This window comes from Myotis lucifugus, unplaced genomic scaffold (assembly GCF_000147115.1).
Source record: "Myotis lucifugus unplaced genomic scaffold, Myoluc2.0 scaffold_85, whole genome shotgun sequence".
Classification (NCBI taxonomy): Eukaryota; Metazoa; Chordata; class Mammalia; order Chiroptera; family Vespertilionidae; genus Myotis; species Myotis lucifugus.
Window position 1 is genome coordinate 1,519,956 of NW_005871133.1, and position 19,493 is coordinate 1,539,448.

General features: G+C 38.3%; 1 protein-coding gene across 3 annotated transcripts in view; it reads left to right on the plus strand.

Moving 5' to 3' along the window:
- The window catches only part of GPHN (gephyrin), a 414,574-nt gene that overhangs the window by 185,588 nt on the left and 209,493 nt on the right, over window positions 1–19,493 (plus strand). The window contains exon 5 of one of the 3 annotated variants that reach the window (XM_006090983.3): window positions 9,744–9,782. The exons of the other annotated variants lie outside the window; for them this stretch is intronic. Coding sequence (XP_006091045.1) covers window positions 9,744–9,782 — 39 coding nt within the window. The remainder of the gene's footprint in view (window positions 1–9,743; window positions 9,783–19,493) is intronic. 3 annotated transcript variants of the gene reach the window in all.

Below are 19,493 nucleotides of genomic sequence, written 5' to 3' on the forward strand. Positions count from 1 at the left end.
CCTAACTGCTCCCCTGCAAGCCCAAATTGCCCCCTAACTGGCCTCCCCTGCAGGCCTTGGTTTCCCCCCCAAACTGCCCTCCCCTGCAGAATCTGAGTCCCCCTCCAACTGCCCCTCCCTTTGCAAGGCCTGGTTCCCCCCCAACTGCCCCTCCCTGCAAGGTCTGGTTCCCCCCCAGCTGCCCTCCCCTGCAGGCCCTGGTTCCCCCCCAGCTGCCCCTCCCCTGCAGGTCTGGTCACCCCCCAGCTGCCCTCCCCCTGCAAGCCTGGTTCCCCCCCCAACTGCCCTCCCCTGCAAGGTCTGGTCGCCCCCAACTGCCCTCCCCTGCAGGCCTGGTTCCCCCCAGCTGCCCTCCCCTGCAGGTCTGGTTGCCCCCAACTGCCCTCCCCTGCAGGCCTGGTTCCCCCCAGCTGCCCTCCCCTGCAGGCCTGGTTCCCCCCAACTGCCCTCCCCTACAGGCCTGGTCCCTCCTAACTGCCCTCTCCTGCTGGCCTGATCGCCCACAACTGCCCTCCCCTGCCAGCCATCTTGTGTCCACATGGGGGCGGCCATCCTGTGTGTTCAAGTGATGGTCAGTTTGCATATTACCTCTTTATTAGATAGGATTGGTTTCAGGTGTACAGCTTAGTGTTCCCCTCAATATTTCTACACCCAACTGGCACTATACTTAGTTATTACAATATTGAGGGGAAGGGACTGAGAAGCATAAATTGGCAGTTACAAAATAGTCACAGGAAAGTAAGTAAAACATAGAAAATACAGTCAGAAACATTTTTGAAATAATTTGACCTCTAACATAGGTCATTTAAAATGTATAGTTGTTTTCAAGTATATATCAGAATTGGCTAGAAAACATGATTACTTCCCTAGCAAAATATTGTATACTGGTACTCTAGAACTCTATGAATATTTATTTTCTAGTTCTAGGATTGTTCTGACAAAAATAAAATACCTGTTACACATAGTAAAGCTAAAAATAACCATATTGGGCTAGGATTTTGAGTATCTTAAAATTGTTCTGTATCAATAGAATAACTCGACGAATTGAAATTGATAACAGCACAATACAAGAAACACTTAACTTGAAATATTTAAAACTAGATTGAATAAACTATGTCATTATTCTATGGACAGAGAAAGTTATATTTTTTATGCCACTTTAAGGAGCACTTCCTATAATTTTTACAAAATGGTCCTGAACATGGAAAATATGTCTCCATGTCTTATCTTTGTTTAAACATTTTCAGATGCAATATGATAGTGGAAATACTAAATCTAAAGTCAGACATACCTGAATTTGAAATCCCAACTCTACCACTAAACTATGAAATTAAGGTAAATTAACCTATTCAAAGTTCAATTTTCTTATCTGCTAAATTAGCTAACTGTTTTTCTAATAATTGAGATAATAAAAGTAGCCAATAATAATAATAACTAACACTTGCATATAGCATTTACTATGTGCCAGGTGCTGTTTAAAGCATATGTTCATTCATTTAGCCTTCAAAAAAAATAAAAACACCCATATGAGGCAAGTACTATTGTTATATCTGTTTTAAAGATGGAAATACTGATCAATTTATTGCCTTGCCTAAAGTAATCCAAGCTACTAACAATAATGCATGTAAAAGGACCTTGTATAATGCAAGGCACCTTTGTAGGTGCTTGATAAACATTTGTTTTTTCTTTACCTTTTTCTTTCTCATTTATTAATATTACTAGAGGCCCGGTGCACGAAATTCATGCACGGGGGGTGGGGGGTCCCTCAGCCCAGCCTGCACCCTCTCCAATCTGGGACCCCTGGGGGGATGTCTGACTGCAGGACATCCCTCTTGCAATCTGGGACTGCTGGCTCCTAATTGCTCACCTGCCTGCCTGCCTGCCTGATCGCCCACTAACTGCCCTCCCCTGCCAGCCCGATCGCCCGCAGCTGCACTTTCCTGCCAGCCTGATCATCCTCAACTGCCCTCCCCTGCCGCAACCCACCTCCTCCACCGGGCCCCGCCTCCGCTGTGCACACGGCCATCTTGTGACGGCCATCTTGTGACAGCCATCTTCTGATGACGTTAGGGCGTGACGGCGTGATGACCACCTAGGCTATTATTAGTATAGATTACCTGTTACCTCTAATTAGACATGGCAGCCCCAAATAGTTCTGCTATTTGTCATGGTATTTCTGGTATCTATTGTTAGCTACTAAAATACCTGGTGGATATGTCTAAAAAATAAAGATGTCCCGGCCAGTGTGCCTCAGTGGTTGAGCTTCTACCTATGAAGCAGGTGGTCACAGTTCAATTTCCAGTCAGGGCACATACCCAGGTTGCAGGCTCAATCCCCAGTAGGGGGCATACAGGAGGCAGCTGATCAGTGATTCTCTCTCATCAATGATGTTTCTGTCTCTATCCCTTCCTCTCTGAAATCAATAATAATATATTAAAAATATAATAATAAAGATGTAAGTCACCATTTCCCCATTAGCTATTTAAGGCATAGGGCAAAGGAGCAGTAGTAAGAATTTCTATAATCTTTATGATATGAAGAATGTAGATTATTATTGCAGTTGAATTATACTTCCTGATATTCTACCTAACCTATTTATTTTGTTTTGAGTCTCTAATTCCTCTGTAGTGTAAAATTATTGGGAAGTGGTTTTAAACCACTCAGGTATGTAATATTCAGGGTAGCATTTTTGTAATAGTCCACTTTATTTTGTGGTTTATAATTATTTTGCATTATCCATTGAAAAGCAGTTAATATTGTAAAGTATAGGCACACTTAGGAACTACCTGTTTGCTAAAAACATTCATAGTCTTTGTTCCATTTAGCAAGTATTTATCAAGCACTTTGGGCTTTATTGAGCAAATGCTGAAGTACATGTTCTCCTAAAATAGTCACTTGGCTGACAAATCAAGACAGTATAAACCTAGTACCTGAAATGTTCAGCCAATTTGGGCAAAATATTTCTTAAAAGGGAAAGATTAAGAGAGAACTGAGTAATCAGGGAAATTTTTATTAAAGTAGAATTTGAGCTAAAATTGAGGGAGAAAAAAAGTACTTAGATTAGGAGAGAAGAAGATATTACTGATAGGAGCAAGGAAGAAGGGGAAATGTTTATCAAGCTAAAGAGAAAGATAAAATTAAGAAAATCTTCCTGGCGAAAGAAGAGAATTAGACTATGTTATCTCTCTATCCTCTATCTATCTATCTATCTATCTATCTATCTATCTATCTATCTATCTATGTATGTATGTATTTATTTATTTATTTATTTATTATTTTTTAATGCCCCAGTCAAAAGATATAGGGTAGCTGAATGGATAAGAAAACACAACCCTGCCCAGCTGTTGTGCCTCAGTTGATTGGGTGTCATCCCATTCTCCCAGAGGTTGCTGGTTTGATTCCCGGTCAGGTTGGAAAAAAACCCACGACCTGTATATATTCTGTCTACAAGAGACCCACCTCAGAACAAAATATTCACACAGGCTGAAAGTTAGAGGATGGAAAAAAAATATACCATATAAATTGAAACAACAAAAAAAGCTGGGGTAGCAATACTTATTTCTATAAAATAGACTTCAAACAAAGGACATAACAAGAGACAAAGAAAGTCAGTACATAATACTAAAGGGATCGATCCAACAAGAGGATATGACCTTATTAAAATATATGCACTCAATATAGGAGCACCTAAATATATATATTTTAAAAAAACCTCTTGGTGGACCTTAGGGGAGAGATCCACAGCAATATAGTCATAGTAGGGAAATTTATCACCCCACTGTCATCAATGGATCTTCCAGATAAAAAATCAACAAGGAAACAAAAACTTTAAATGACACACTAGACCTGATGGATTTAATTGATATTTACAGAACATTTCATCCCAAAGCAACAGAATAGACCTATGTTATTTAAATCTCTTTCTTAGATCAGCTAGAGTAGTGCCATCTGTAGAGATGAAAAATAGCAACTGTCATTATTCAGAGATTCCTTAGGAACCAGAATTCTTAAGTCTACTATCAACCAGTACACACAGTAAAATCCTGCCATCAAAGCTCTCTAAAAATAGACCCTTTTGAGAATTGGCATTAATTCAAATGCATATCAATACATTCCTTAGTAGATCTAACGTCATTCTTTTTGAAGATTATTTTTCGTGCCTTGTTTGGTGTGTGTTTTTTCCTGTTGTAACCTACAAATGTAGTTATTTGTGTATAAAATTTAAAGTGTTGTGAAGTACCAAGTTCCAATTTTGATTTGTCCTTTGGAAACCTTTCAGTTAATACTAATCTTAAAATTAAGAAAATAAAGGAATATTTTCTTATAGATTTTGTCAGTGTTGAATCTTTAGTTAGCTTATTTTATGTAAAATTACAAATAACATAATAGAGGAATCACAGTTTCTCAGAGTTTGAGGAGATGCTATATTCAAAATCCTACCATCTCCTTTTTATCATTCGTACTTTGCCTTTGCCTAAACATCTTTATCACTATTTCTTTCATCTGGGAGTTTGTTGCTTGTGGAACTCTAATTCTTTGAAAGTCCAAACATACCAAATTGAAACCTGATGCCTTATAATTTCTACCTAGTAGTCCTAATTCTGCCCTTTGCAATGTACAAAAGAAGTTAAAGTCCTCTTTTGCATGACAGTTCAAATATTTGAAGATAAATACTACATTTCCCTTTTAGGTCCACTTACTTTAGTATTATTTTTGCACTCATTTTTTTCCCCCAACAGCTACAGACTTTCCCAAGACATTCACCCCCTATTTTATTTATTCATTAAAAAGAAAAACTCCTGCCCGGTCAATGTGGCTTAGTGGATGAGTGTCGATCCATGAACCAGGAGGTCAAGGTTTGATTCCTGATCTGGGCACATACCCAGGTTGTGGGCTCAATTCCCAGTAGGGAGCGTGCAGGAGGCAGCCAATCGATCATTGTCTCTCATCGTTGATGTTTCTGTCTCTCTCTTCCTCTCCCTTCTCTGAAATCAATAAAAAAAATATGTAAAAAAAAAAAAAAAGAAAGAAAAAGAAAAAGAAAAACTTTGTAGTACAATTGTACCAGTGGAAAAGTTACAGGTACAAAATCACTTAGATGGAGTAATTAGGACAATAAGTGACATTGCATTTAAAACTATTATGTTGAAAGGCCCCCATTCCACATAGCCACACTAAAGAGAGTAAAGCACATTGCTACTCAAGGTCAGAATTTTGTAATTTTGAGTATAAGGCAAAAACAAATTTCATGTATAAAGAATCCATAAATAAAATGCTGTCTTTATTTTCCCTTAAGTATAATGCTTGATTCCATGCCTACACTGTACCAGAATATGTAAACTCAGCTTTTTGGGGGGGTACCTGTTTGGTGAAGAGAGATCATATCAGTAAAGTACAAATTTATTTATTATGACAAAATTTATGTCTAAATAGAGCTCTTACTAGAAAAATGGTGTTGCCCATTTAACCATATATGAGGCTGCATAACATAGTGATTAAAAGCACGTAGGTTTGAATAATAGATTCACCTTTTCCTAGTGTGCAACCTTATACAACTTTACTAATTTTCTATACTTATTTCTTATGTGTAAAATGGAGAGAATAAAAATACTTAACTCATGGATAGGTTGTGAATTAATGTAAGTAGGACACTAAAAACAATATTTGCCACATAAATATTTGCTATTATTACCTGCAATATAAGTAGAAAGAGCATTAGCTTAAAAAGTAAATAGATAATAGCTGAGTAAATATTGAAAGAATTTTTCTCTGGGGAAAAACCCATCAAGATAAGGACCTAAAGTTTGTAACAGTGTAGTTGTGAAGAAATAAAAAGAAACAGAGATGACATGCTAGATATTGATTTTTTCTACCTTAAATCTGTCAGAGTGATAAAATCTTAAAATCACCTTTCCAGCTTACCCTTATAAGCATACTCTTGTAAAATGAACAGAGGCTAGCATCTGAATACTTCAGTTTTGCAAATTATGTGCTAAGGCATTGAAAACTAAATATCATTAAATAAATTGCAAATACAAGTGGTAAAGCATATTTATCTAGAGATACATTTTCAGGAATGAAAATTTCAGGATATTCCTTATTATTGTCTGAAATAAAGAATGTGTATTCATCTCCTATGTTAGAGTTGCATCTATAAAGTGGAATTAATGTTGCTTTTCATGCAAAATGTAGTAAAATGATAACAAATAGATTTATATCTGTCAAGTCCTCTGAGCTTCTTAGAATGATATCACTGTATTAGAAGGGCAGAATATTTGTAATTTTGTTATTGCCTGCTAAAAAAAGAAACATGGAACTAATAATAGAGAGTCAGAAAGTGGATTCATATAACAAAATAAACTACTTGGAATCATTCTAATAATTTTACAAGTATTATTTCCTCATATTGGAACTTGGAAAGAATATGGCTGCTATTAAAGAATAGAGGACAGATGTCCAATGGAGGGAGAAACTATTACAGATAATCATAAATGACAGGCACAATGATGAGAACTTACAGGAAGAATCCACATTCCTTCAAAAGATGTCGAGAAGAAAGAAGCAGTAAAGCTTTTGGCAGTATGATGTCTGAAAATGCATTGTCATCAGTTTCCCTGAGAGAGATATTGAAGGTCAAAGGCAATAATGCAGAAGAAGCAGTTGATTGTGGTGGAAGAACCAATTGATATGAGGAAATAAATTATATGACTCTATGAAGATTGAAGATAGCATTGTAGTGATGTATATCATTGGAGTAATTTAAGTGTGTTTTCCCCTCACCTCCCTCTTCACTTTCTATAGTTTAATTACAGCATGATATAATATCCTTTCATGTAATAATTATCAGGATAAAACTTTATGTACTGAGAAGATAGCTCAGTTTTGACTAGAAGGTGATTTCAAATAGGATTTTTCAAATTTTAAAAAATACTTCTCTATAAAATATATGCTTTTGAGCCATTGAGAAGATAGCTGTTAGTTTTGTATATTATATAAATGTAATGGAATCTTATTAAAATATGTCTGTTGCTTGCTCTGATTTAAGACTACATTGTATAGGAGACCTCCATTATCATGAATTCACTTTAGCATTGTAACACCATTGATTTGGTTCAAAAGAGATTCACACGATGCCAATTTCCCACTATTGTTAAACAGGGTATTTAGAGGTTTAGTTAATTATGGTACTTTGATATGTGATCTATTTGTTGGCCCTATTTACTTTCCTCCTTCACTTCCTCTCTTTTTGCCATTTTTAAGACTTTTCTATACTGCACCCTGTCCCTTAAGATAGAGTGTTTCTGTGTAGTGGGTAGATTAATGAATATCATCATCAATCCTCCTATATAATAAAAGCCTAATATGCTAAGTGTCCGGTCATCCGGTTGGCTGTTCAACCAATCAAAGTGTAATATGCTAATGATATGCTAAGGCTGCTCAACTGCTCTCTGACATGCACTGACCACCAGGGGGCAGGTGCTCCAACCGGTAGGTTAGCTTGCTGCTGGGGTCCGGCAGATCGGAACTGAGCAAGACAGGCCTGGCATGTCCTGGACCCCTCCCTCAGTCCCTCCTCAGCTGGCCAACCTCCCGTGTCCCTCCCCGACCCTGATCGTGCACAGGTGGGGGTCCCTCAGCCTGGCCTTCACCCTCTTGCAATCCAGGACCCCTCAGGGGTTGTCAGAGAGCTGGTTTCGGCCCATTCCCTCAGGCCAGGCCAAGAGACCCCACTGGTGCACGAATTCGTGCACCGAGCCTCTAGTATTAAATAATAATTAGAGAAATGAGGGCTGCTTTTATGTAATATTGAAAGCAAATCTTAGTATAAATAGACCTTCCCTCATGTTTATCTTGAGCGAGCGATAATAGCAACAGTATTCACAATGATGCTCCAGTTTATCTTTGTTCAAACATTAGTTATTACTCTTTGCCTTCTAAACAAAACAAAAAATACCTTAGGATGGAGGTCAGCAAACTTATTCTTTAGAGGTCTATATAGTAAATATTTTAGACTATGTAGGATGTATGAGCTCTCTCATAACTATTCACCTTTGCCAGCCCTGTAGCACAGAATCCGCCATAAGATGATATAAATGAATGTGCCTTGCTCTACCCCAATAACATTTTATTTATAGACACTGAAATTGGATTTCATATAGTTTTCATATATCATGAAATATTTTTCTTTTGCTTTTTTTCAATCATTAAAAAATATAAAGATCACTCTTAGATTGTAGGCCATGCCAAAAAAAAAAAAAAAGCAGCAGGTAGGATTTGTCCCATTGGCTGTGGTTTGCTAACCCTATTTTAGAACACGCCTGTTCTGTAATAGCATATACTCTGTTAATTAAAGGCCCATAGTTTTTGAGCTTTCAGAAGATTGCTGTGAGAATTTAAGACAGAGAAAGGAGATGTCCCACAAGAAATTAACACTTCACAGACTCAAATATTTCCTGAATACCTATTTTAAATGCCAAGTACTGTTCAAGATATTGGGAATATAGCAATAACCAAAGAAGTCAAAAGTCCCTGCCTCTTTAGAATTCACATTTTAGTGGGGTGACACAAATATAAATAAACAAGGAACAAGTGTTGTATTAGGGATGGTGATAAGTACTATGGATAAAAATATACCAGGGAAGGTGGATAGGTAGCAGGAAAGAGGATTGTAATTTTAAATAAGGCCATCAAGGAAAGCTTCGTTGATAAGGTGACATTTGAGTAAACATCTAAAGTAGGAGAGGGAATAAGCCATGGATCAAGTAGGACCTGTATGTTACCCTTAGAGTAATGGAGAGTTTTGAACAGAGGTGTGGCATGATTTGACTTATATTTTAACTGGGAAACCATTTAAGAGGCTATTGAAATAATCCAGGTGAAAAATTATAGTGACTTACTAGTAAACCAGTGATAGAGGTGGAGGTAGTGAAAAATACATTATTGATACATTCTGAAGGTAGAGATAACAGATTGGAGTAAGAAAAAAGTTAAGTATAATACCCAGGATTTTGACTTGGCAATTGGAAGGATGGAGTAGCCATTTACTGGATAAGACTGTGGGAAGAGTAGATTTGAGGAGGTAGATCAGGAGTTTTACTTTGATCATGGAAACTTGAACTGCCTTTAAGATATCCAAGTAGAGATGTTAAGTTGGCTGTTAGATATTTGCATCTGGAGTTCAGAGTAAAAGTCTGGCTAGAGATACTATTTTTTTAGAGTCATCAAGATCTTAATGGAATTAAAGCCCATGACAATTGATGAGCTGATCAAGGTATTGATTAGTATTACTATTTCTTTATTGGTATTTCTGCCCCTGCTTCTTTTCTCATTCACTTTCAAAGAGGTGGGTAGCTTCTAATAACCTGTCCCATCTGCTCACACACAAAGGGTGGAAGGGATTCCACTGAGTCAGAAATCTGACCTACACAGAAAGTACCATTAGTAGGCCATCCTCAAACTTTGCCATAGTGTTAATGTTAACATGGGAGTGAATTTTCCCAAGTACCTCCTTGCTGGAAACTGTTTGCACTGGAGGTAAGTGTGAAAGGGGCGGTTGTGGGAAATGATGGGGTGAGGGCTTCCTAAACCTTTCTCAAACCTCAGAAACGGCTTGATTCTGAGGAAGGGTGAAGGTTCAGGCTGGTTCTTACTTCCATGAACCAGTTCATACAGCCCTAAATTTGATCTGCTTTCCTCAAACTGGGAGTCAGAAATCCCTTTTCTCTTCTGTTTTTCTGCTGCAGAAATTCCCAACATTCCCATTTTGTGGGCTCCAGAAAGGGGTAAGCGAAGACTTCAATCCCAGCCAATCATTTCCAGATTAATAATTTTTAGTGTTTTGATTTTTTTTGTCATTATAAAAATGCTTCAACCCATTTTCCCATCTGTTTAATTTTCTTGTGGATTGTATGTATCTATGTTCTAGGGTCACTCTGTATCTCTGGGCAATAGAGTTCAGATCCATTAGCTATTTCCATTTGTGTGCTGTTCTCTTATGGATTTTCACATGCAGTTTACTTGTGACTGTTTCCTAGATGGAAGACACCAAATTCAGGAGATTGCTTCACTCTGTCTCATTTTTTTCCTGAATGGTGTTTTGTTCCCCTGCTGACAGCTTTTCACTACCCTACCCAACTGCTTCTGATGATCTATCATTGCCTCTCTGCTATTCTGTCTTCCTGCTTTGACTGCCTTTGATTTTTTTTCTCTATTTTTTTTTTTTGCCCCACTTTACTCATCTGCTGATTAATTTGCATTCTTTACTCACTGGTGCTTTGTCCAGCAGCAAATGGCCTGTTACTCTCATAGCCATTTGCTGTTTTAGCATTTTAGACTGCTCAGCATTGTCTGTCGGCACTCCTATGCCATCTGCCTGCTTGATCTTGCCCTGCCCAATCTATGCCTGTGATATATGTAGGTTCAGATTGTTTAGCACTTCTGCTGCTGATCTCCACTTGCCTTCTGCCACTAAGTTGGACTACTGATTGAATTTGCTTTATGACTGTCTCCTATAACTATTTGTTGTACATGGCTGCCCCATTAGTTAACTTGAGATATTATATTCATCTCCTATGTACTCAGCCTTGAAACTTGCCATATTACCTCCTTTATACTTCTCTATATCTGATAAATCACTGGCATTGTTCCTCTGTTGTCTTGTAACCCTGATCAGGTTTTATTTCCAAGAAAAATGTTGCCTACATATTGTCCAAACATATCTTAAAAATAGAAAAATGCTTTGCTTTTTAACAGTACAGTCCAATTTACTCTTAAACTGCCTTTTAAACTCATTTCCACCCATTCTTTTAGCTTTTTTATACAACTTTACATTTTTCTCTTTACTTAAGAATAGACTTTTTTTCTAAGTCATTTGTTATCTTTGCCTTTTCACATCATATATTATGTACTTTTTATTCCTTATGTATAGAATATTTTAATAATTTTTCATATACTAAATTTATTTCCTAATTTATTTTCCCTAATATTTTCAGGGCATCATGAAGACAAATTACTCCCATTAATTTCATTTAAGACTAAAAGTATCATCTTTAAAACTAATACATTTATTTATAGTTTCTTTGTAGTTAAGATTAAAGTAGCTTTCCACTTTGATCCATTTATTTAATTTATCTTTATTGTTAAAAGTATTACAGATGTCCTTCCTTCCCCACCTCCCACCCCCCATTGACCTCTCCTATAGCCCCTGGTAATCTCTGTTTTACTTTCTGCCTCTGAATTTGCCTATTCTAGGTACCTTATATAAGTAGAATCATTCAATTTTTATTCTTCTAAGTCTGACTTATACTTAACATATTATTTTCAAGGTTGATTTATGTTGTAGCATATACTAGAATTTCTTTTTTGAGACTACTGTTTTATTGTATTTTTGTGCCACCTCTTGTTTATCCTTTCTTCTGGACACTTGAGTTGTTCCATCTTTTTGCTATTATGAATAATGCTGCTATGAACATGGGTATGCAGGTATCTGTTTTTCTTCCCCTTCTTTTGGGTATTTACCTAAAAGTGTACTCAGAACTTTTAATATTTTGTCTAAGAGGAAATAAAATCAATAGCAAAGCCATCGGGAAACTGTATAATTAACACTAAAATGGATAAGTTCAAGATATTGCATTAGGAGCAAAAGAAATTAGAAAGGTTACAGGTGGCCAGGTGAAATTTAGAAGACCCTGGTAGAAATGAAAGGAGAATGAAGTGAAATAACACTCATGATTGAAGGACATCAAAATAATTCTGAAGAGGGTTGAATTAAAAAATATACCAACTTCAGGACAGAATGATGGCATGTCTTTGAAATAGAGTAATGTGGACTTTTAAAGAAGAGAGGGGGAGGCTTTTGAAAGGCAAGGTTTAAATGAAGATAATGGGACTGAATGAGGCAACCAGGGTGTATTTACAGAAACTAGCAACGGGAATAGGAATTTATTTCAATTGAGTAATCTTGGATACCCAGCCTTCTACCTATAGAGATTTTTCTAAAACTATTCCTGGACCTGCCCTGGCTGGTGTGGCTCGGTTGGTTGGACATTGTTCCTTGCACCAAAAAGTTGCTGGTTTGATTCCCAGTCAGGGCACATGCAGGGCACATGTCAGATGACGGACTCAAACCCTGATAGGGGATGTGCAGGAGACAGCTGATCAATGTTTGGTTCTTACATCGATGTTTTTGTCTCTCTCCCTTTCTCTCTTTCTAAAAATCAAAAATATTTTTTAAAAACTTAAAAAATAATAATAATAAAAAGTCCTGGGCCCAACCCTCTGACATAATGAGTTGGGGATATGGTTTAGGCATTGAGTGTGTGTGAGTGTGTGTGTGTGTGTTTTAATCCACTGTCAAGACACAATGTTTGTTAAATTGAACTGTGTAGCATAGTGTCCTAGACCTTACAGGAGTTACAAAAGTTGGGAAAAATTGGTTCTTGTCTTCAAGGAGTTTAAAACTGGAGTATTTAAATATGCAATAATAATGGATTTGGGAGAGAAGACGTTCAGTCCATTAGTAGGTAATGTTTTCACTTGTTATCTCAATTTCTTGGGTGATTTTTACATACTCTATTCAGTCTTTCTCAGCCAAGCTTCCTCATGTAACCTGTCAAAATATAGAAAATTGAGTGACTGTCTTCTCAAATCTCCCAAGGTAGTACATAAACTTGTACTATTCTATATGTATAGGTGAGAAGTTATTTCATTACATACAATTATTCTATTAGAACCTATTTTAAAAGGCTTGCTCTATGCCATGTAGTCTATTAGGAATTGAGACACAAAGATAAGGCTTCTCTTTCAAGGAGCTTACATCCCGAGAGAAGGGAAAAACCTTTTAATAAAAAATACATTTCTAATATCTACAAAATTTTGTTATTTTAATTCTTTAGGGAAAATGTTCTAAGTCAGAGTGATTGTATATAAGGACATTCTTTCACCTCTTGTAAGCATCATTGAATCAGGACTAAGAATGTCTTCTTTATTACCCGTAATGCCTTATCACAGCTGAATGACTCTGGTGATATTTTAAATGCCAATAAGAATCTCTTAGTTTTAAAACCTAGAGCATTCAGTGACAAATTAGTGATTTTTGTTGGTAGCTGTTAATAAACAGCATTACCTGAAACCAGGGTTTTTAGTTTTATAGTGGAAGAGTGGAGATTGGCTAGAGATAAATAGATAACTAATATTTAGGAGGTTAATTTTAATCTAATTACAAGCACAATAAGGATTTCCATTCTAAAGTATCCTAATATATAAAATTCCAGGGTCCATAATGACGGACCAAAGGCTCAACCGATCACTGGAAGTCAGTCCTGCAGTCAGTGCTTGGTTGCCGTGGTGACCCAGCACTGACTGCCGAGGGGGCTTCGGATCAGGCCTGGAGAGAGGCCTGGATAGAGAGGCAGGGTCTGATCCGCAGCCTCCGTGGCAGCTGTTGATCAGCCGTTGCCTCTCACTTTCTCTCCAGGCTTTGCCAGCAGCTACACCTCTCTTTCTCTCCGGGCCTCAGCGGGGACTGCTGATCAGCCCCGCCTCTCTGATCAGGCCCAGAGATAGGCCTGGAGATGCTGACTGGCATAGAAACTGACCAATCAGAATCAAATCTGTGTGAACTATGAGGAGCCAATGGCTACCTAGGAGGCAGAGCTTTTGACGCTGACTGGCATAAAAACCGACCAATCAGACCAAATTGGCCGGCAGGATAGGGCAGTTGGGGGTGAGATCAGACCAGCAGGGGAGGGCAGATAGGGGTGATCAGGCAAGCAGAGGCAGTTAGGGGCAATCAGGCCAGCAGGGGAGAGCAGTTGGGGGCAAGATCAGGCCAGCAGGAGGGCAGTTGGAGGCGAGATCAAGCGGCAGGGGAGGTCCGTTAGGGGCGATCAGACAGGCAGGCAGAGAGGTTAGGGGTAATCAGTCAGGCAGGCAGGGAGGTTAGGGGCAATCAGGCAGGCAGGCAGGGAGGTTAGGGGCAATCAGGCAGGCAGGCAGTGGCAGTTAGGGGCAATCAGGCAGGCAGGCAGGTGAGAGGTTAGGAGCCAGCAGTCCCAGATTGCAAGAGGGATGTCCCTGATTGGAGAGGGTGCAGGCTGGGCTGAGGGAACCTCCCCTCTGTGCACGAATTTCATGCACCAGGCCACTAGTAACTATATATTTGAAAACATTTGGGGATTTAATTTATTCTTACTATCAACTAAAGCTCATTTGAATTCCTGATGTCATAAAGTTCAGTCATATTCATTAGTTTTTATGATGGATTTGGTTAATTAGTCATTTGAACTAAAAATGCATTTGTCCTTAAATTTATGTGTGCCTTTAAATTTGAGAGCAGTTAGCTTTATTCCTATTGCTCACTGCTTCACACTTACTTTTCTAAAGGAATCTCTTTAAAGTGCTACACTAAAGTAAGTTTTAGGAACCTATTTATCCTCCCATCTCCTGATAGCCTACTGGTTATTTATTTTTTAACAGCACAGCTACAGAAAGATCAAAATACTTGTGTCAGAAAAGAAGCACTAAAATAGAAATTACATCCAGATTTAAATTTTTTTCTTAACAATAATTTTTAACATTTTTGCTTGTATTCATTCTGAAAAACATTTTTAATGCAAGAAAAGATTATGCCGATATTTTAAAGTATAAGATCTGGGGATAAAGGAATAGCATCATTCTATTAAACTTCTTTATTAAAATAAATATACTTTTTTGTGATCTCTGAAATCTTATTTTTTTTGAGGAATGCTAAATTGAAAATAGAGTTGTATACTGTATTTTTGTGAAAGTTAACCAGAAAAGGCAATATCTCTGTATCATTCCCGTATTAGTCTTCAAGTCCTTTTTAAATTTAATAACAAAATCCTATAAATTTCCTTGCAATCTTGAGATTCTTTATAGGTAACTACTCCTAACATACAAGTTGTCATCCAATTTTTTTTTCTTTCTCTCCCCCATCCCCCGCCCTTTTTCTCCTGAAGAACAGTAGGACATATTCAGGACCTTACAAAGGAAGATGCAGTAACTTCCTTCCACGAACATTTTATGGAGGTAGTTTCACTCCTTCAGTTTTTAACGTACACAGTGACAGTAACAGGCACTAATAACCAGTCTCTAAATCCCCTAATCTCTTTCTCTCTCCTTTGCTCTTCTATCCTCAAATGTTTTACTTTTGCTGGCAAAAACTCACACATTGTACCTATGGCACAAGAGGTGTGGTGGAGTGAGAGATTATTGAGGGAAAAGTCAATTGCCTCAGATATGGAAATCATTTGGTTTAAAGCTTCTTTTTATATATTTAATAGTCTTTAACATCAAAATCATTCCATGTAAAATTCATTTGTTAGACATTTGGATATTTATAAAATACAAAGAACTCCCCAACATTTTGTATTTATCTCTGAATGCTTTTAAATTTCTTACCACCTATATATATAAAAGTCTAAGCAACTGAACAACCAAATGACCAGTCAACCGGTCACTCTGAAGAGCACTGACCACCAGGGGCAGATGCTCAATGCAGGAGCTGCCCCCTGGTGGTTAATGCACTCCCACAGAGGGAGCGCCACTCAGTCAGTAGCCGGGCTCACAGCTGGCGAGCCCTGCTGTGTTGGCATGAGCCTCTCCCACCTCCGTGGCAACACTACCTAGTGGAGGCAGCTGCGGCAGGCACAGCGAGGCCGTGATGATCAGGAGTGGAGTGGTGCCTGGTTCCAGCTCGGGCTCCTCCCCGGCCGCCTGCCACTGGGCGAACTACACATCCTTGGGGGCCGAAACCAGCAGTCTGACATCCCCAGAGAGGTCCTGGATTGCGAGAGGGTGCAGGCCAAGCTGAGGGACCACACCAGTGCACGAATCTGAGCACCGGGCCTCTAGTATTTAATACTTTTGAAGAGATAGAGATTATTTTCTGTTCATATCAGCAGCATTAAAACATCTCAGATGTTCAGTAATCAATATTTTTCATTTGTTCAAATCCATATTACAGTAGTAGATGTGTGCATGTTTATTTTGCAATCAGAGGTAATAATCCTATATAATAAAGAGCTAATATGCAAATGGTCCTTGCACCCTCACACTGGGGTCTGGGGACCGGAGCCCAGGCCAGGGTACCTGAGGCCGCACACCCTGCCAGGCGCGTGGCCGGGGGACCTGAGGCCATGCCCCCCACCTGGCGCCAGGCCAGGGGACCTGAGGCCACGCCCACCCACCCAACGCCAGGCCGGGGGACCTGAGGCTGCGCCCCCTGCCCGACACCCGGCCAGGGGACCTGAGGCTGTGCCCCTGGCCCTGCAGGCTTGATGGGATTGGGGCCAGCCGGGTCTGGGTCTCGCACAATTTCAAGGCGCACACGGGTGAGCGGAGACTTGACTCTGGGTCCCATGGCGCGCCCCAGACTCTGACAGGAGTAAGATTTTCATATGCATTTTACTAATTTTCTTTCATCATTGACACTTCTATTATAAAGGGCAAATAGCAATATTAAAATATTTCCTCTAATTAATTCCCTTTTAATGTGCACAAGTTTTGTGCACCGGGCCACTAGTACCATTATAAAGATGTAAACAAATATTCTGAAAGAAAACATCTCTTATAAGTATATTATTTTCTCATCCCAACTCAATGTCTCTGGTTTAAAATAAAGTCAATCTTGTGAGATGGTTAAAAGACAGAGAGCCTTTTGAGATATTCTGCTTTTCATGATGGTTGCTAATTAAAAAATAAAGTCATCTGTAGAGAGTTTCTATTTTATTAACAAGGTCTATCTTCAAATTTCCATTCTACTCCTATTGTTGGAATTTTAGGATCACAGCAGTTAGCATGTATCATAGGTGGTCAATAAGAGCATAAAATGATGATCTTTTTAATGTGACATAATGTTAAAGATGAGATTTTAACTGAAAAGTATATGCTCATTTAGGAGAAGGAAAATGGTTTTTGCTATTTATCTTGCCTTTTATTACTAGCTTTTTTAAAACTCCTATTTTATGAATATAGATTTATTTATGAAGTAAACAAAACCCACCAATAATCTCAACTTATTAGCTAGGAATAATTGATTAATTTCCACAATTAAGAATCCATAAGTATAGGTTTGAGTTTCTTAATAAAACCATCTCAATTATTACTATAGCTACTGAAATTTATTGTGCACTTACTGTGTGACAGGCTATGTAATATCTCATTTAATCCTTACAACAAACATATACAATAGGTACCATTTAACAGATAAGAAAATTATATTTAGAAAGATTAAATTGTGAGTTAACCCAGATCATAGCGCTAGTAGAAGATAATAGGACTAGAATTTGAAATAGGTAGTCTTACTTCAGGGCCCTTGCTCTTAATCATTCTCCTTTTTATATAAATTAAGCTTTTTCCATGTAATAACTGTTCTACAAAAATAAAAAGGATCTGTCAATCACTACAGAGTATAAATAAGCTATAACTAACTTAATTTTCTTGTCATTTAATTATTTAGGTTCTTTCTTATTTCCTATTATAAACATTATCTTTATATAAATTGTCAAATACATCTCTGATTATCACTTTAGCAATATTTCTTAAAATAGAATAAAGAGTCAACATTGGCCCTAACTGGTTTGGTTCAGTGGATAGAGCATCGGCCTGCGTACTGAAAGGTCCCAGGTTCGATTCCGGTCAAGGGCATGTACCTTGGTTGCGGGCACATCCCCAGTAGGGGGTGTGCAGGAGGCAGCTGATCAGTGTTTCTCTCTCATTGATGTTTCTAACTCTCTGTCCTTCTCCCTTCCTCTCTGTAAAAAATCAATAAAATATATATTTTTTAAAAGAGTCAACATTGTCCTCTACAATACATGTGCAAATTTATATATTCATATCAGTTTGTGAGACTGCAAATCTATTATCATTTTTAATCTTACCAATTTGATAGATGAAAATTGTATGCCTTTATTGGCATATTGTAGACTAATAATGAGATGAAACATTTTTCTTATATTTGCCCAATTTTTTTCTTCTTTCATAAAATGCCTGTTTTCTTTTGGCTCAGTAACCTGTTCTTAAAGACAGATTCTAATTTCAAAGAGAACTTTAAGGAATTACTTGCCAGGATATACTTTCGGCAAAGTCAGTAGATTTTTAACTAGTTTATTTGACACATAAATATATACCAATTTGTTTTCTCTTTTCTCAAATTCCATTAATATAATAGTACTCAGTTATTTCATTACTCACCCTCTTACAACCGAGGTTAAGCTCAAAACACATTCTGAATCAAAGGTATGCAGTTAATAAAATACAAACACATTATTTTCTTACAAGCTACTTAAACCCTTTGCAAGTCTTTTTAATAGCTGATGCACAATAGTTTATTTTCTAACCTTTTCTTATGGAATATATATGATAATACTTTATGGATAGAAAAATAGTGAACCTTAATATTTTAGAATGAATGGTTTGTTCATAAATAACAAACCTTAGAAAATAATTTATAATTAGGACACTGAATACATATAGCTACTATTAGCAGCCATTTTTTTTAAATACCAAATATATAGTTCTATTTGCAAATTATTTGGCACAAATTAGTTTTCTGCATCATAAGAATTCCAATGAAAACAATGTTCTGGCATGCAGTTAATGTGAATTATATTTGGTTATCTAGGAATTTAAAGCATTTTATAAACATGTTCTGACAGGCAGAGCTTAACTTTCCTCATATTTTTTTAGTCTCCACTAACATGCAAACCATTTCAAGCCCAAACTTTTTTGATAAGTGAATTGTATAACACTTGGCATGTATTTTTCCACAGAAACATTTATTTATGTAAATGATTCTCAATCAAGAGCATTTTTGGTCCCCAGGGACTATTTCACAGTGCCGGGTGATGTTTTTGGTTGTCACAACTGGCGGGGTGCTACTGACATCTTTTTATTAGAGGCCAGAATAGCTTCTAAACATCCTACAATGTACTAGGCAGCCCCTACAACAAAGAATCCTCTGGCCCAAATGTTAATAGTACAGAAATTAAGAAATCCTCATTTATATATTAACTAGAGGCCCGGTGCACAAAAATTTGTGCACTCAGGGGGGGAAGGGGGGCCCCCTCAGCCCGGCCTGTGCCCTCTCGCAGTCTAGGACCCCTCGGGAGATAACGACCTGCTGGCTTAGGCCTGCTCCTGGGTGGCAGAGGGCAGGCCCAATCCCTAGGTGCAGCCCCTGGTCAGGCTCAGAGCAGGGCTGATTGGGGAGTTGGGGCGCCGCCCCCTGTCATGCACAGAGCAGGGCGGATTGGGAGGTTGTGATGCCACCCTCAGTCACGCTCAGGGTAGGGCTGATTGGGGGGTTGGGGCACCACCCCCTATCACACTCAAGGCAGGGTCAATGGGGAGGTTGCGGAGCCACCCCCTGTGATGCACAGAGCAGGGCCAATCAGGGGGTTGGGGCGCTGCCCCCTGTCACTCACAGAGCAGGGCCAATCAGGGGTTGGGGCACTGCCCCCCCCCCCCCGTCA